The sequence below is a fragment of the Homarus americanus genome, unplaced genomic scaffold, assembly GCF_018991925.1.
Source record: "Homarus americanus isolate GMGI-L3 unplaced genomic scaffold, GMGI_Hamer_2.0 scaffold23617, whole genome shotgun sequence".
Lineage (NCBI taxonomy): Eukaryota > Metazoa > Arthropoda > Malacostraca > Decapoda > Nephropidae > Homarus > Homarus americanus.
Window position 1 is genome coordinate 5,394,066 of NW_024720711.1, and position 17,175 is coordinate 5,411,240.

At 40.3% G+C, this 17,175-nt stretch overlaps 1 protein-coding gene across 1 annotated transcript; it reads left to right on the top strand.

Moving 5' to 3' along the window:
- Positions 1-896: 896 nt before the first annotated feature.
- Positions 897-16,944, top strand: LOC121860774 (adhesive plaque matrix protein-like). The gene is made up of 3 exons (XM_042358140.1): positions 897-1,030; positions 11,727-12,977; positions 13,292-16,944. Exons 2-3 carry the CDS (start codon positions 12,942-12,944, stop codon positions 15,782-15,784), a joined length of 2,529 nt encoding a protein of 842 aa, XP_042214074.1. The 5' UTR covers positions 897-1,030; positions 11,727-12,941; the 3' UTR covers positions 15,785-16,944.
- The last annotated feature ends 231 nt before the right edge of the window (positions 16,945-17,175 follow it).

The following is a 17,175-nucleotide window of genomic DNA, read 5'->3' on the forward strand; positions in this document are numbered from 1 at the left end:
TATATGTTTATACAAATTTATTTATTTACTCGCTAAAAAAAATATATCTATCTTAAAATATAAATTTAATATATTTTTTACTTTATTCTGTATATATAAATATTATAACTTATTAATATATATTAGATAATATGCATATAATGTATGTAGATTTTAATATATTTCATCAATCTCAACACTGCATAAATTCTCTCTCTCTCATATATATATATATATATATATATATATATATATATATATATATATACTTCATTTTCTTCAAGTGTTGTCAACGTAATGTAATATTGCCATCTTAAAGTTACTGTTGTGGTGGTAATGTAAAAATTATTATAATTAAAAGTGGGACTTATTTTTAGCATTGGTAAGGAATTCACGATACATTTAAAACTAGTAAAGTATACTTGTAAACAATGACAATTAAATTTATTGAAGCAACTGAAGCAAGAAAGTTTTGGGGACGACAAACTAATGAATACCAAGCAAATGAAATATGACAGTAAATATCCCTATATCCTCAGGTTTATTAAGTGCAAAGATATGGCCATTGAAGCGGTCAATTCCGTTCGTAAAGGTGACCTGCACATCCACCTTGAGAGTTACACAAGAGTTTGGTTTGAATGGCTGGAGAATATTAACAACCGGTGGGAAACAAATACATCAATATTCGTGACTTCCTGTGACAATTTAAGAGATGAGGTTGGGTGTGGGATGCGCGCACCTGTACGTTGTTCCCGTAACCTGCTTACAAAAATGGCAGTTGATGACGTAACATTACACAAATTGACAGCAGATGGAACAGCAATGTGGGCGTTGTTTGTGATCTGTGGCGGTAACATTGCAACCCGAAAGAAGCAGCGCGCGGGTAACACGGGTTAGTGTGTCAGTCATCATCAGGAAACTGCAGCGTGTGGTGGTGTGTTGCTCTCTTGTCTGTCATTGACTGTCTTCACAGTCATCTATGGTCTTTTAGTTGACATGGTATATAACATCTACACAAAACTTGAATCAAAATAACACTCAGCCAATAAGCGTAAGTATATAATGTTAAAAAAATTCGTGTTGGTCAGATCAAACCATGCAAGTGTAAAATGAAATCTCATAAAATTCCTGTCTCGAAGTTATCGGAACATAGTTAGCCAGAGTAATAAGACTCAATTAAATTTTATTAGGAGGACAACTGTTGCAGGAAGGTAATTTTTTATAGGTTGGTGCTAATGGCAGAAGTTTGTTTCCGTAGCGAGGTATCCGCCAGCTCCAGGTATGAACACTCAACTGAGTAATGTTCTGAGGTGTTTATAAATTTCTATTAAGTCACCCCATGCCCGCCTATAGTATAAGCTTGGCAATTGCAGGCTTTCTAATCTTTCTGGGTAGCTGAGGGGCCGTAGTGCAGGCACAAGTCGGGTGGCCTTCCTTTGGACATTTTCAATCAACTGACAATCTCAACATATCTCGGGGGACCAGACGACAGTACTCCAGACGGGGAAGCACTTGCATTTTATGACATTGAATCATAACATCCATTTTTTGGACCACCAGAGTTTTTAAGCCAGTCTAGAGGTCCTATGAGTAATACAGTTTATCATGAAAAATCCAACTACGTGTCTGGGATGTTAACAGCGCAGTAAAGTAGAACAGCAATTATTACAAAATACTAAGTTAAACAACCTAAAAATATTATACACCACTCAACATATCACTTTGTATCGGAGAAGTTATTAGTTGTAAAAAAAATACTGTATAAACCATTAAAATATAATCACAGCGCTTATTACACTGTACCGGGCCACCTATTGTCTGTTTAACCCGCGCTATTAACTCCTCACCACCAGAAAGCGTCAGTTGTAATCAATCCAAAAGTACTGGGTGGAAAGACTTGCTGTGTTAAGAAACTGTGGCTCTAAGACGCTGCGAAACGAATACCTAACTGTACGTACATTAACCCTTCACCGCGTCACGCACTTACCATTTTTATTCTGGTTACCGTCAGACGATTTTATTTAGTTTAGGGTAACATCCCGCTGTGAAAGGGTTAAGATAAAATATAACTAAAGTATGATCTTTTGGTGGTTACGGGACTATACAGTATTCCAACAGTTCATCAGGTCAAAGGTCTCAACCCACTGGTCTCGTTAGGTATTGGATCGGAAAGAACCCTAATTGGCTGAACCACGATGGCGCTATCTTCCTTCTCCCTTTGTGCATCTTTTACTTGCTACTCTCTAATAAATCTTTTTGAATTCTTGTTATTCCACTCACTACTTTCCCGTACTGTCAACGTGTTTTGATTATTATCAAGATCAGTACTGATTGCGGTCCATTCTCATCGTGGTGACTAGTATCATGCACTTCATGTCAAAAAAAATTCGAACCAACACAATCCACCCTAAGCTTTAATGTATTCATATATCATTAGGTAGTTTGGGTTGGCTTTGGTTCCTTTTCCCTGTTTTAAAAGAATATTTGGACGATTTTCACCAAAAATACAATTTGAAAAATCTAATGTTTGTGAGACTGCGTGTTGCAGAAGTGGTGTATGGTAACGAAGAGGTGGCGATACTGAAGCTAAGTAGAGTAATATGTGGTGATATTGTTGGTGCAATTAACATGTAGTGCTGGGGTGGAGGGGTGAGGCGGAGGGTGTAGGGGGTGAGGTTGGGGTGTAGGAGGCTCCCACTTGTGGGAAGTACACCCCGAGAGAGGGGGAAGCGCCGGCAGTGTGGGTGGTGAGGTGAACACAACAGTTATATAAGAAAGTCGAGTCATTTTAGCGCGCGCCATTGACCACACACTGGTACCTCCTCCTGCTCCTCTTTCTTCTTCCTCCACTCATCCTTCTTCACCTTCTTCCATCTTCAAAGCAAACGGCTCTCTTCTCTCCATCTCATCATCATCATCATCATCATCTGTCATCTCCCCCCTGTATTTTGTGTGTGTGGGGAAGTCACCTGGAAGTTGTAACAGCTATACATGTTGCTCAATATACTGCTCATTGTCTACTAATATTATTTTTTTTATTGTACTTAAGAGCTGTGCCATATGATTTAGAACGGGAATTAGGAACTTTCAGATTATTAGAACATATTAACATTTTCTTAAGTATTGTGTAGTTTACCTTAAAAATGATCTAACTTCTGGTATACAGAATGTTATAAATTAAGTTAGTTAATTATTAATGTGTTCCAGTATTATTATCAACTGTAAAAAAAGTTCTGTTATCGGGGAGGTACAGTATACAGGACAGGCGGTAGGCCCAGTCTGATATACCTTTACAACTTTATTTCTCGCTCGCTGCACACGACTCGCCCTTCGATGTTCTACTAAATTTCGGCATCGTCAGGCACTCGGGCGTTTTCTTCATAGCATGCCTCCAGAGAGTTACCTACCAGTGTGTAGTTTTTCCAGCAATACGTTCGTCAAGTAAAACACGGCTCAATTCTAATAGTGGAGGTGGTGGAGCGAGAAGATCGTCTCCTGCACAAGCTGTTCAGGCTCCGGCTGTCAGTCGGAGCTCAGCTGTGGTTCTCATTGGTCACTGGAGGGTGACGACCCGACAACATCCATTTTCTGTTCCCGGATCGCAGTTCGCTGAATGTGGGTGCTCGTGACCACTTCTAAAAGAACATCAGCTTTTAGGTTGTTTCTCACACATTGCAAACGATCACAAAGTAGTAATTTGATACATTTTTAGTAAATGTTCCAGGTTTGATAATTATTTAAATTTAAAATTGTTTGCATGGTGTATCCATTGTCTCTAGCCTATCTTAGCCTTGAGTGATAATTTTTGGGGGGGAATTGATTTTAAGCTTGGTAAGGTGTTAGTCTCTCTGTGCCCTGAAATTGATGTAATTATTATTATATTAGAGGACTGAAGACGGTCAAGGATATATTGTATATTTAATTTTTGGTTAACGCATACACACAGTATAGTTTATTCATGATAATAATTTGACCTCACTCGCGCCATTCCGGGCGGGGGCCTCAGATACAAACTTCCCATCATGTGTCCGTCCGTTTGGGCGTCTACTGTAGTTATGTACACACCTGAAACGCATAACACGTAGACGTGTAGATGTACCGGCCACAAGATTACAACCCAATTCGAGAATCAATCTGTTGTGGTGCTGCGGGGAATTGCCTTTTTTTGTGTTAAGTCCTATATTATCCGCTCCTCGAAACTGTTAGAATTTCAACTATCTTTAGATACATTTCTTGGTATATGGTAAGATTTATGAGGTTGTAACAAGAACTCCTGTACAGCGGTAAAGGCAAGCATGTCCCTGTATAAATTAAGTAGAACGTTATTATTGTCATTGTCAGATTGATGTACATAGAAAATAATTACTTTGTGTGTGCGTGTCGACAACAACGTGTGTTTGTGTGTAGACGGCATATGCTATCAGCAGCTACCTTTACATAAATACAATAGTTTCCCTCAAAAAAGAAAAGAAAATGACACCAACTGTGGTAGATCTTCTCTATATATTTTGCTATCATAAGGTAGTGAATGTTGGCGGCCTTTTACACCAAGAGACCTTTTAATGTAATGTTAAAATAACAAAAGATGTAGTTTAGTCAACATATACAGTGCATGTTAGTCATCTACGATGTGTGAACATGTCTATGGTGTTTTGCATATTACTCCGACAAAATATATTCTCAGATTTTATAGTTATGCTACGGGATAATTGAGCAAAATTTCAACAAATTCATTAATGTAATAGTTACCTGTGAAAATAAAATAAATTGTATAAGCTTCAATTTGGTCGCGCCTTTACATAGTAAATTTCAACAGGAGAGTTTAGCATGTTTCAGCATGATTTGCATAATTTTTACGAAATATGTACCGTAGCGTGTTGTTGTCATCCTTGTACCGTGTGTCATGCTGCTTCAATAAAAAATAAAAGTAAGGAAGCGAGCGTGTGTTCAGCCCACTGGGCCCTTTAAGATGATACTGTATAAGCAAAACTGGTACAGATATTGTACACAAGCACACACAGACACGTCATCATCACTTACTATCGGATTTACCTAGCCAGAAGGATTACCGTGCACACACGCACGCAAAATCATTCGTACATACAGTACGACTCTGGCAGACGCATGAACACCGTGACGCATTATATCAAGTCACGAAAGAATTACCAGGGAGACGCTGGTAATCACACACACTTGTTCACATGGCCGGCCCGTCACCACCTTTCATCTATATTCGCTTTTCACTTTCAGTAGTTATTCGTTGTTCACCCTCCATGGAAGTTGTACCTTAATCTAATATACTATAGGACTAGGCGTGTGTCTGTCTGTTCTGGGCAGCCGAAACGGCACAATCGTTTTTCATCGTAGAGTGGAACAAACCTGGTCCCATGTCAATGGTTTCTTTAGGAAGGCATTAAGTAACAATTTGATTTACGATGGAAAACAATGCAAGTCTACGGACTTGGCGCACCCTCATTCACTGTACGATTTACGAACGTTAAAACTTTTACAAGGGCACGAAGGGCCCGCGATCACTTGTAATTCTATTATTTTTGTAGCTCTAAATTGTCGGGCTATTTCACGTTTTCCCTTAACTGATGATCGGAGAACACTTTTCACAGATTCCCTTAAGCACAACCACTCGAAGAACCGCTGCCTTAACTAACCTCTTCTAACCTTACTCCTTCCGCCACTTGCAAACCTACTAGTCGGACAAGTACTAAGCATGTACTGGCTCTTGAATGTACCTGAACATGTATCAGTGTTAGTGAAGTTTGAACCTAAAGGAACTCACGGCTAGAGTGCTCACAAAATTTTCTGTCAATTTGTTCCACGAGTGCATAACAGTTTTCTGTACTAGACTGGATGTCTGTCAGAAATTGTTGCTATCTCTGATATTAAATGGGAGTACGTAATTAGCTTGAGTGACGTCATGAATATAAATAAAAAGAACGATTCAACTTGATAAAGAGTGCGTTCTTGAACTTTAATTATGACGTCACAGGGAGGACATTTATTATTCCCGCCCTACTTCCTCTGATATAGTGAAGTGATTTTGTTGATCTACATTTTCTATTGCGCGTAATGATGATGATAATAAAGCTAAAGAAGTAACGGTAATAATGAAAACAGAAGTAAAAGTAAGACGAAAGAGTAAATAAATAAGAGGAAATAAATGATTCACGGGACCAAACATGTACTGATGTTACCTAAACAGGCAAACGGACAGACTTGGTTCACGCAGATACAAAGATAGACAGATATTAACAGGCAGTTGTAAAAGTTCACATGGATTTGAGCAGTTATAGACAGGCAAACATTTTTTTTTAATACACACGTAAGTTCAGGGAAATACGAACAGTGAGACAGCTATACAAACAGACAGTCATAGATAAATACAGAAAGCTATACAGATACAGAAACGAATGACTAATATGCAGATAGTGGTTGCAATATCACTGCTTCATGCTCTGATAATTATTTTCAACTCGTTCTTTCATTTTTCATGCACGCGAGCACACACACACACACACACACACACACACACACACGTAAAAGTAGGATACACACAGCCAATTTACATATGCATATGAACACACACACACACACACACACACACAAAGATTGCCGTTGACTGACAGACAAAAATGACTTCCAAAATGTCAACAGATTTACAGGGAACACTAAAAACCATTTTTAATTTTAACGCCAACAGAATTAAAAAAACCCAGCTCTTGTGAATTACTTAAATTACGACGAAAATATCTTTGTCATTGCTTAAGTGATCTAGTTAATTTGCTTTCCTGTGCGATTTTCACGAAATACTAATAATTTTGATGGTGGAGATTTCGTTCACTTAGAAATTGTCTGATGGGATTTTATTCAAGACACATCACACTCCTGCTAACTGGGAAGATGTCAAGACGAGTTGCTTACTGGTGATATAAAAAGCTACCACGTACCGGGGATCTGTGACACACACACACACACACACACACACACACACACACACACACACACACACACACACACACCCTCGTCAACAATAAACAGAGAGAATTAAAATGGAACTCTCTCTTTCCCTGGCCATTGATATCCTTTCTCTATCCGTAATGATAATGCGAACAAGAGTCATTTGTTGTACAGTATGTATGGGAGTTGGTTTACGTTAGGGTGTAGTTGAAACAGCCAGACTTTGGTAGATAGTGTATCTGTTAATGCTTGAATACTGTATATGGTTGATCAAACAAATAACCAGAGATAAATATGTTTACGACGATTACAAATGAAATGGTGTATATTAAAATAAATTTGACATATTCGATACCTATCAAGTTTACTTGGGGAATAGAAGTCAATCTTTTGTGTACTGTAACCTTGACCACTGATCGACGGTAGGTGAGTATAGTCAGCGCAGTACTCGACTTTTTGTATAGAAACCTGTGTGACAGAACGATGACTGAAGGATAGTAGCGCCAGATATTCATCTCATAAAATCCAATTTTATTCTACTCGCCTTGTCAATAAAATCCACACAAGCATCCCAGGTGTTCATATCTGTCAGACCCAGTGACGATGGTACTAACTCGTACTGTAAGTTAGGAGTGGATGATTCGTGCTCAACGGGTTAACAGAACATCGCGAATCTTAATTTGGTGACTTTAGTTTAGTATATCAAAACCTCCATGTCACCGTAAAACGCACAATTCAACAGAGAGAGTCAAGGTAAAACCAAAAGAGGTTTACATAAGCCAGACAACCACACTTGGCCACGCCCACTTCCATTCCTCTTCTTCTGTGCTCCATTCCAACTCTTATACACTCGGCTGCACTTACTCCACTCTTCCTGCTTGGGGTACTGTGGGAAACACATGGCACTTCCGTTATTACAACAGCATGTGGTCGATGATTCAACTTGTTTACACCGGAAGTGGCCATACGGGACTCCACTGAGGATAACTTTGTTGTTCACCCTCTACACGACGAGAATGCACCCGAGATGTGTGTGTGGATTTTATGGAACAGAACTTGGTTGGGTTTACATTTGGACAGCTAATGGCGCTGAAAAACAGATAAACTTACCAAGACTGTTAACACATTGACCAGCTTATAAAAAGTTTTTAGCTGTCTCAGCGCCTCATTGAATATCACGATTGACTGACTAGCTCACAGAACTTGTTCAACAACTGTACTAACACACAACGTATGATTACTTCTTGATGTGAATAAATACCACTGTAATAAAAGTAACAGTACAGTACTGTCAGTTCAAACATAACTCAGCAAATAAGTAAATTTCAAAATTGTTAATGAAAAAATTATGAAACCACAAATACTGTGAACTGTACCTAGAACAGTTACAACAACTATTTTCAGCCAGTCACCCATCATGGCTCGAAAAATCATATTAACGGTCCCGTCCTCAACTGAAGACGGCTACTATCCGTCAAGCAGCAGTTAACGAGCCAACAGTGATGCTTGGATTCTTCAAGGTTCGTACTTTAATTTTTCCCTTAACTGGGACTGGCGGAACGTATCTAGTTGTTGTAGAATCTCAATATAGTTTTGAAATATGAACCTTTGATAACCCATCTATGTATCGTGGCTATAATAAGTTGGCTAGACGCGACCTTATAAGTTATAAAACAATTTAAGTGAGGCACATAGCTGCTCTTACATCACCAACCAATATTTCTTTTTATCTTACGCCCCTCTGAGAATTTTCTTGCTACAACAGTTAAGGTAAACGGTGTCGGGTACCTGTGACTCGCCTTAATTAATGTACTGATGACGTCAGTGAAAACGACACGAAGTCAGCGAACTGTAGAGAAACTAATAGCGTTAACCTGATACTGTTATGGTGTGCTGGTCGAGGGATAAACTCTCTTTGGCGAAAAAAAAAATCTGGGCAAAATTCCCACTGGCGATGATACAATTGGACAGTTTCCTCCCGGACAAAATTTCACCCACTAAAATAACAAAAGATTAACCTAACCTCGACCAGTTTCTTATTTTGCTGGTGTGGTTTTGTCTGTTAACGTGATGCGACTGAAGGTTGTAGTGATGATAGTTTTGTCCAGTGGAACTGTCGAAGGAAGTTTTATTGCGTTAAAACTTGTCCGATGGGATCTTGTTCGGAAAGAATAACAGTAGCGTGAGATTTTATTTAATGGCCAATTGCCCGGTGGAATTCTTTCCCGTGAAATAAAACATTGCTTGGTGTGATATGATCGAGTAGTGGGTCATTGTGGGTCACCCCGTAGAAATCTGCCCCCATGCACCCTTCTCCCTTCACACCCACACATAGTTTCTCATACTGTCACTTTCACTCTTCACACTTCCTGTCACACTCATACAAGGATCTTATACTCCCAGCACGTTTAGTAATGAATAACTCCCATAGTTTTTTCTTGCCTTCTAAATGCGAGAACTTACTGTATGCATAATTGCTTCACTCCAAAATTACTATGACTCCTAATGCACATAGTTGACGCTTGAAAATCCATCAGATAACACCGTAAGTAAACCACACTGATACAATATTACACGGGGAATTTAACCTTAGTGTTGTTAAGAATGTGAGATGTAGCTACGTTATTATTCTTGTCATCGTTGGTGCTAGTCACAAAGAAAATAACTATCATTATATCCTCCAAGTTCTTACTTTATCGATGTCAAATTTATTTTCCCTCAAATTGTTTATTGAATCCATGTAATAATACACTTTTAGACTTGAATTTATATTCCATACGTGGTTAATATTCCACTTTAGACATGACCAATATATTTAGAGGTAAATACCCGCTTAGAAGCTGCTTACTCTACCTGATGATCAAGGTAAGTGGGAATGTAATCAACATTTATTTTCCCTCGTCTGAAGTTACCTAGTGAGTGTAGTGAATTCTGGCAACACTAGATAATGTTAGTGTGATTTAAATTCTAACACAAAATTCAATGACAAAAGTCTAAATTCTACTATAAATGATTAAGAACCACAATTCTTCTCCACATAATAGACCGCCAAATAACTACGTTCCTCGAGGGTGAAGACGAAGATAAAAATCGTTGGAAAATAGTTGGGTAGTTATCAGACCACCAAGTAATTTCTGCAACCCCTCCTCCTCCTCCTCCTCTTACTCCTCCCCCCTCCTCCTTGCATGACTTTCAACTCTAGCCTTCACCTGTGAGCGTAACCTTTGACCTACTTTCCCCAGGAATAAATTCGATTTTCCAAGAGCAACGTTAGCTTAGTGTGTCAAGATTCACATACGAATCCAAATGGGTCGTAATTTTTTTTTGAGATGCCCTGCTCACACACACATACACACATACACACACACACAGTAAACCCAATATTATTACCTTTAGCAGACCAGTTAATATACATAGTCATCAATCATCATTTCACAAGGCAAGGTTCCGTGAGTACAGTGGCATTCACCCTATCGAGAAAGTGCTGTTCTGGTAATCAGTGCTGAACAAAGGGATCACGCTAATATTTGGCATCCCAACTTATTTCACCTCAAAATTAACCATCCTTATGCTAACCTAACCTTACCTAATTTAACATAGCATAACTTAATCTAATATAACTGAAACTAATATAATTTAACTTAACCCAACTCCCCCAGGTTACACTAGGGGGTTTAATTAAGTGAAATAAGCTAGTAGGTAGGAGGCAGCTATCAAACAGGGAGGTACTACCGCCTGGGAAGATATTGGAAGCATGTGTGTTGTCTAATGGTAGACCCTGCTGCCGTATGGCATCACGAAAATTGTGACCAAATCCCAGGTTGCTGATCTGACTTTCTGCCTCATTTCATTTGCACACAATTGCAGGGTCTCAATTGTTTCTCTTACTATTAACAACACAACATACATATATTGTTTCTCACTTTTTTTTATTTCTTTATTACTATTGCAGTGTTATTATTATTATTATTATTATTATTATTATTATTATTATTATTATTATTATTATTATATTATTAATTCATTATTTTATTTTAAAATGTGTATTTTTGTATAAATTTTAATTATTATTATTATTATTACTATTACATTTTCGCCCTCCAGGCCCTATGTGGGTCAGTGACCTGTGCCCGGGTGGGTTAATCCCCGTAAAAAAGAAAAGAAAAAAAGTTTTTACGTGATCCGCACAGGCCACTCTCACCTACTGTAAGTTTTCCCGGCTTGATGTGATCTACTCGTACATGAAGAAATATTTGCCATCCATTTACTCCCGTACACAATTTTTTTTATCAGTGTTAATCGTTTTCTTCACTCAGGGAGGCCACATTCTGCAATTATGTTGTTTACACTTGAGCAGACTGGGGAGGGATGAGGCAGCCAGTCACGTGAGAGTGAGGGCAGTAGGCTTTAGCACACGGTGGGGGGGTGTGGGTGAGTGAGTGCAAGCTGCTCTATAACTGCTTGACATCATCTCTCAAGCATCAATACTGCTACAAATATCGTAGATGGAGACACCAAGCTCTTAACCTACTGAGCCAAGATTGGTAGGCCAGGCGGTTTACAGTTAACACTTGGGTTTAGCTGTTCACTGCATAAAGCGACAATGAAAATATCTGGCCAGTGAAGAAACTTTCTGCAGTGCCTTGTACTGTATATGTTTGTGTGTGATTACTATTATATTTATTATTCTTGCTGATTATTTTTCAATAATATTTATATTTTTGTTGCGGTTATGAATATTATTATCATTTACTTTTTATCCGATTATTTTATAGGGCATGATCAGTGATGCCATCGCCTCAACTCCGCTAAAGTAGGCAACGCTTCCACAGGAGGCACCTAAAGCCTTACGGTGCAACATCTAGTGAAGCCTCGCAGTGTACCATCTAGTGAAGCCTCACAGTGTATCAATAGTGAAGCCTCGCAGTGTACCAATAGTGAAGCCATACACTGCACGCCCGAGAGGGGTCAGGTTAAATCTGGTTCACAACATCCGGAAAACAGCTAAAGAACAAATGTGTGGTGCTCACTAGTTACAAGTTTTCAAGTGTGGCCGCCAGGGGGTTGATGGCCGCTGTCACCTCATCTCTCACTAATGATATAATGAGGCTAGAGAGACATTATTGCGCGCCATCTTAAAATAACAGTTTTGGAGTGATGTTATTGTCACTGCCTGTATAAGAAGTAATTCTAACTTAACCTAAGATACACTGTTGCAGAGCCAGAGGTTATGGCAAGTGTATAAAGCTCAGTTTAAGTGTGCAGTATTATTTCGCAGATAAATTTTTATATTTCTATACATCGTCACCATTATTATTTGAACGTTCTATAACTGAACATAAAAAAGTTTATAACAAATCTTAATACAAGAAGAACTATCAGCACAAGTTATGCAAAGTATAATATTACTAAGTGTTACCTGGCAGAGTCAAGAGTGGTGGTGGCGTGAGGTGGTGGTGTCGTCCTGCACCGCTCACGATCACACGTCGAGTTGACCACCGCCACAAATTCCTTCAGTGTGTCATTTCCCGGAGGTTAGTGCGGGTGGTGAGAAGTCATTGCTTGTGGTGCCTGCCAGCACTTATTGTGCACGAGGACGGTGCCTGAAATGTGAGTTAGTCCTTCATATATAAAGGCTACGGAGTGATGTAATTAAGTTTATAGTTTGATTACTGAAGTTTGGGTCGAAATACTGTGACTTAAGAAATTTTGGTGAATTGATGTGTTCGTGAGGTATGTGAAGACTGACCGGTATATGTGTGTGTAGGTCAGCAGTAACAGAACCAACACACGTGAACCACAATTACCTTCAACAACAGAAGATCATCACGTGGGTAAGGAATCTCGCCAAGACTCCATAAGGGTCACGGCCTGCCAGGGACCTTCAAGACTATGAACCCAGTTAGCTACAAAAACCAGTGGTCTTCAAGAGCAGCCAGAAACCGAAGCTCCTCGTGACTTGAGTTATATTTAAGCTTTAAGGGATCATCATGCTGAACTCTGGAGCCCTCGTCTTGCTATGCCTGGTATGTTATGCTGATAATAAGTTTCTACACCAAATAGTAAATATTAATATTTTAAAGGTGAATGTGATGAATGTGAGCAAACTACTTGTTAATAAATCACATTAATGTATACAGTAATAAGCTTTGTGCTGCCTCATTATTATTATTAATACATAACCGTATTTTAGTTTCAGTTACTGTAGTTGTTTCAGTAATCAATGCGCGAGTCAGTCAATACATACAGATACTCTTGGTAAAAATTTAATGAAGTACAACTTATTCTCCTTGTCTCTTTCCCAGGACAGGTTTATGAATTAAATAAATTTTTCCCCCAGGTGGTGGCAGCAGCATGGGCGAATGGAGATGTGTATGTCCACGATGGTGAAAGTAAAAGTACTGGTGATGGTAATGGTGGCGGAAACGTTCAGGATGGAGGATTGAACGTTGAGCATGTTGGACGCCTGCTCACTGATGCACCGACCAGAACCTCATGTGAGACCCTCAACTCCCTGATGGGGTGTGTGTCTCCAGGTCCCCCCGCACCCCATAGTGATGCTCACCTCCAGGGGTGCCAAGGTTGTGAGGGAGACAATAGTCGTGTAGAGGCCCCTAAAGAGTCAGAGGAAACACAGACTCTTGTCTTAGTCATGAAAGATAGTGAAAATAAAACGAAATATGATAAAGAAGTTTTTACCGAAAATACCACGGGATCAGGGGAGAAGGGACGGTTACTGGACAAGTTATTCATCAGATGTAAAAGGACGGGAGGGAAATGTTCACTGCGGAGGAGAAGAGAAGCAGAAGAGAAAAGGACGGTTAGTGAGGAAGATAATGAGGGAGGCGATATGGCAGAGGGGGGAGAAGAACTACCTGATCCAGAGGCCTTGGCTTGGATAGACCCTGGACGATTGGCCAGTCAGGGAGTGGCCATGGAACATGTCCCGTCTCTGGCTAATCTAATGGGGCTGCGGATGGTAAGGTACAAGACGCCGCAGCCTCGGCCCCTCCACCCGCCATATAGGCCACAACCGCACCCTCTTCACCCACCCAATAGGAATCCTCAACTCCCTGCTTCATCCACAAGCAACATCAAGGTAGGCCCCTCACCGAAACCCGCCTCCAGGTTAAACAGTGGAAACGATCTCTTTGGAAACTCATTCCATGATTCTTTTGACCGTTATTTCAAGAGTTTCAACAGATATGAAGGGCAGGATATTCGCCGCAGCAACAGCCACACTCGTCCACCTGTTGAAGGCAGCAGCTACAGCTACCCTCCTCCTCGTGGTAGTTCACCATCACCACCTGCTCCCTCTCCACCCAGGTTTCAAAATGGTGCCAGTCGTGCACAGCCGCCACAACCCCAGCCAATAGACAGCTTCTCTAGGCCAGCATACTCCGGCCTGGGCAACACCGCTGACTCCATTATGAAGCTTCTGAATCCCTTTAATATACTCGGACCAAACCAGTTCCCTCAGCTGCCTCGCTTTCCCTACCCAGTACCCCCTCCCAACTATGATCCACGTAGACCTCAGTCTTTCCAACGCTTGAGGCCAACAGATCCCTTGGGAACTGAAGAGAAGGAGTTTCCTCAAGAAAACATAAAATACGAGGTTGTGATGGACCCTAATCAAGACGCCTACAGGGGATACCAATATAAAAATGACTTCCCGCTTAGAGACGATCTGTATGTCGGCCAAGACGGAAATATCTACTTGAAGAGTGTTGAAAATGCATCACCACAAAACCCCTTTGGACGACAACACTTTGGAGGTCATGGTAGACCCGCCCACAGCTTCCCACCTCCTCACAACCCATCACACTCAACTTCTCCCCGCCCACACCACACTCGACCAATATCTCCACAAGAGGGGCGGTTTGAAGACGAGGAGCTGGACAACATCGACCAGGACTACGATGACGATTACGAAGAAGTGTCCAGTTACTCCAGCCTCCTGCAGAACCACAACATGAACGACATTGATCTTGACCCTCCAACAACCCCCATCAACAACCATAACCCACACCAGTTTAGGAACAGTCCTTCTCCCAGACCATACAGAGATCACAACAACTTTGACCAGCGTATCCCACATAATGGTCGCAATCCAGGAATACCAAATAATCCATATGTAATTCGCACACCACCCAACTTGTTTCCAAATTCTGGTCTGCTTAGTTGGTTATTCCCTTCTTATGCCCGCACCACCTATCCAAACTTTTTCTACAATCCCAGAGAAGTCCAACTTCCCCGATTCAGATATCCGGTGGGACCCTGGCCACGTCAGACCATTTCTCCTTCAGTTGGGACACCATCTGATGCAAATTATCCAGGAGCACCAAATCCACCCACCCACCCGCGATCCCTACCACCCAGCTCATTACCCTCTCGACCCCTACCTCTCCCTTCATCACCCTCCAGACCCTCATTTAGAAACCCATCTCCTCCTCGACCCCCAACATCACCCCTCTCGCCTATGCAATCCTTACTACCTAACCCATCTCCCCGACCCCAGCGACCTCCTCTGCTTCCTCCCCGACCCTCGCTATATAACCCTTCACCTCTCCGCCCATCTCTGCATCCCTCTCTAGGTCAACCCTCCAACCCACAGCTGAACAATGCTGCCCAGGGCATAAACAACCGGCCAAGAGTAATTTTTGAAGGTGGGCGTGTGAAGAGCTCTGGTTTCTATCCGGGTAATGGATTCTTCGACTCTGATTTCCCCACAGTATTCCACATGGCCCCATCTCAGCAAAACAGAGTAGTCGAACAGTTACCCAGACCCATGGGCCAAAATGCAACAGCACCAACCAATGAGACTTCAACATAAGAAGACTTGTGGCGTGTGTTTACGTGTGACACAGACTCGATCAAAATTTGTGAGGTTTACCTTGATGAATGCAAGTGAACTAGTCAGGTTTTCCTTCTCGTGTAAGGATAACTTGTGGTAATAACTCAAAAGCTGTTGACAAAAGAATAACACAGGTGAAATACAAACTCAGTCGCCGTTCCAAATCAGTGTACAGTACTGGAGGTGGTGACTGAGGTGGTTATTTTGGTATAATAATCTGAAAGGTGACTATTAAGACCGTTTCGTGCTACATTCTGGCTGCGGTGCTGGCTTTATATAACCATGTTGCTTGTATGTTTTATAGAAATTTAGGGTGTATGTATCCACTATGCAGTATCTCTTGCAGGGACTCTGGAATTATCATGATGAAACACTACATGAAAACACGGCTTTAACTAGCTGCTTTGAAAGCTATAGATCTCCGGCAGGTCTATGTACAGTGAGTTCGTTTTCTTGTCCTCCAGTCTACAATGAATCAAAGGAAAAGTGATGTATTGCATACAGCTGTGAGATGAATGTTTCCACTGCACTTGCATGCTTGCTTCATGTTATAAAATTATCTTGAAAGATTTACCCGGTAGTTTGGACGTTGTATGTCAAACTCACTTGTAATTACAAGAGGTATGATGACTTCCTGCATCAATTTTTTTTCGATGTTCAGTCTTGGAAGTGAAAGATACTGAATTTAAATGAAATCACTCAGTCGTGATGGTTTTGACAGTAACTTTACCAGCTGGCCAACAGTGAATTGATGAGTAGTGGTTTAGGCTGTGACTTTTTTATGGCTGTATAAGTGAAAATATGAACTTAAATCTGTATACAGGTACAATATTGAATTTGTTTTGTTCATTGAACTTATCATCATCACAGTTTTTTCTGGTGAAGAATTATTTGTCGTATCAATAAATGGAATTGAATGTAACCAGGTGAAGTTAGTCGGGGTTTGGCAATACATTTTCCTCTATCAGTTATTTCTCTGTAAATTACATAATAGTTTCCCGTAATGATTTAACGTTAAAAATATATTTGCAGTACGTTGTTTTTCCCACTATGTGTGTTGTTTGGTTGTTTTTCCAAGTTATATAAATGTATACGTGCTATTTATGTTCATGTGATGTGAATAAAATGTTAACCAAAAATATTTGTTTGGTGAAAGGGGCCATGTGGAGGTTTACTGAAGTGCTGTTATGTGTGCTAAATACATGTCAAAGGATAACCTGAGTTGCTTTATTAATTGCAGCAAACTGTTTATGATATCTTTTACAGTAAACTTTTGATTGAGCTTCATAATCAGGTGAATATGTTATAGACACCCTGTACATTAAATGAATTGATTCTGAAACTTACTATCTGCTAACAATATACTGCTG

Coding starts and splice junctions, on each gene's coding strand:
- LOC121860774 (XM_042358140.1), top strand. CDS start 12,942: ATGCTGAACTCTGGAGCCCTCGTCTTGCTATGCCTG. Junction 12,978..13,291: donor CCCTCGTCTTGCTATGCCTG/GTATGTTATGCT, acceptor TTTTTCCCCCAG/GTGGTGGCAGCAGCATGGGC.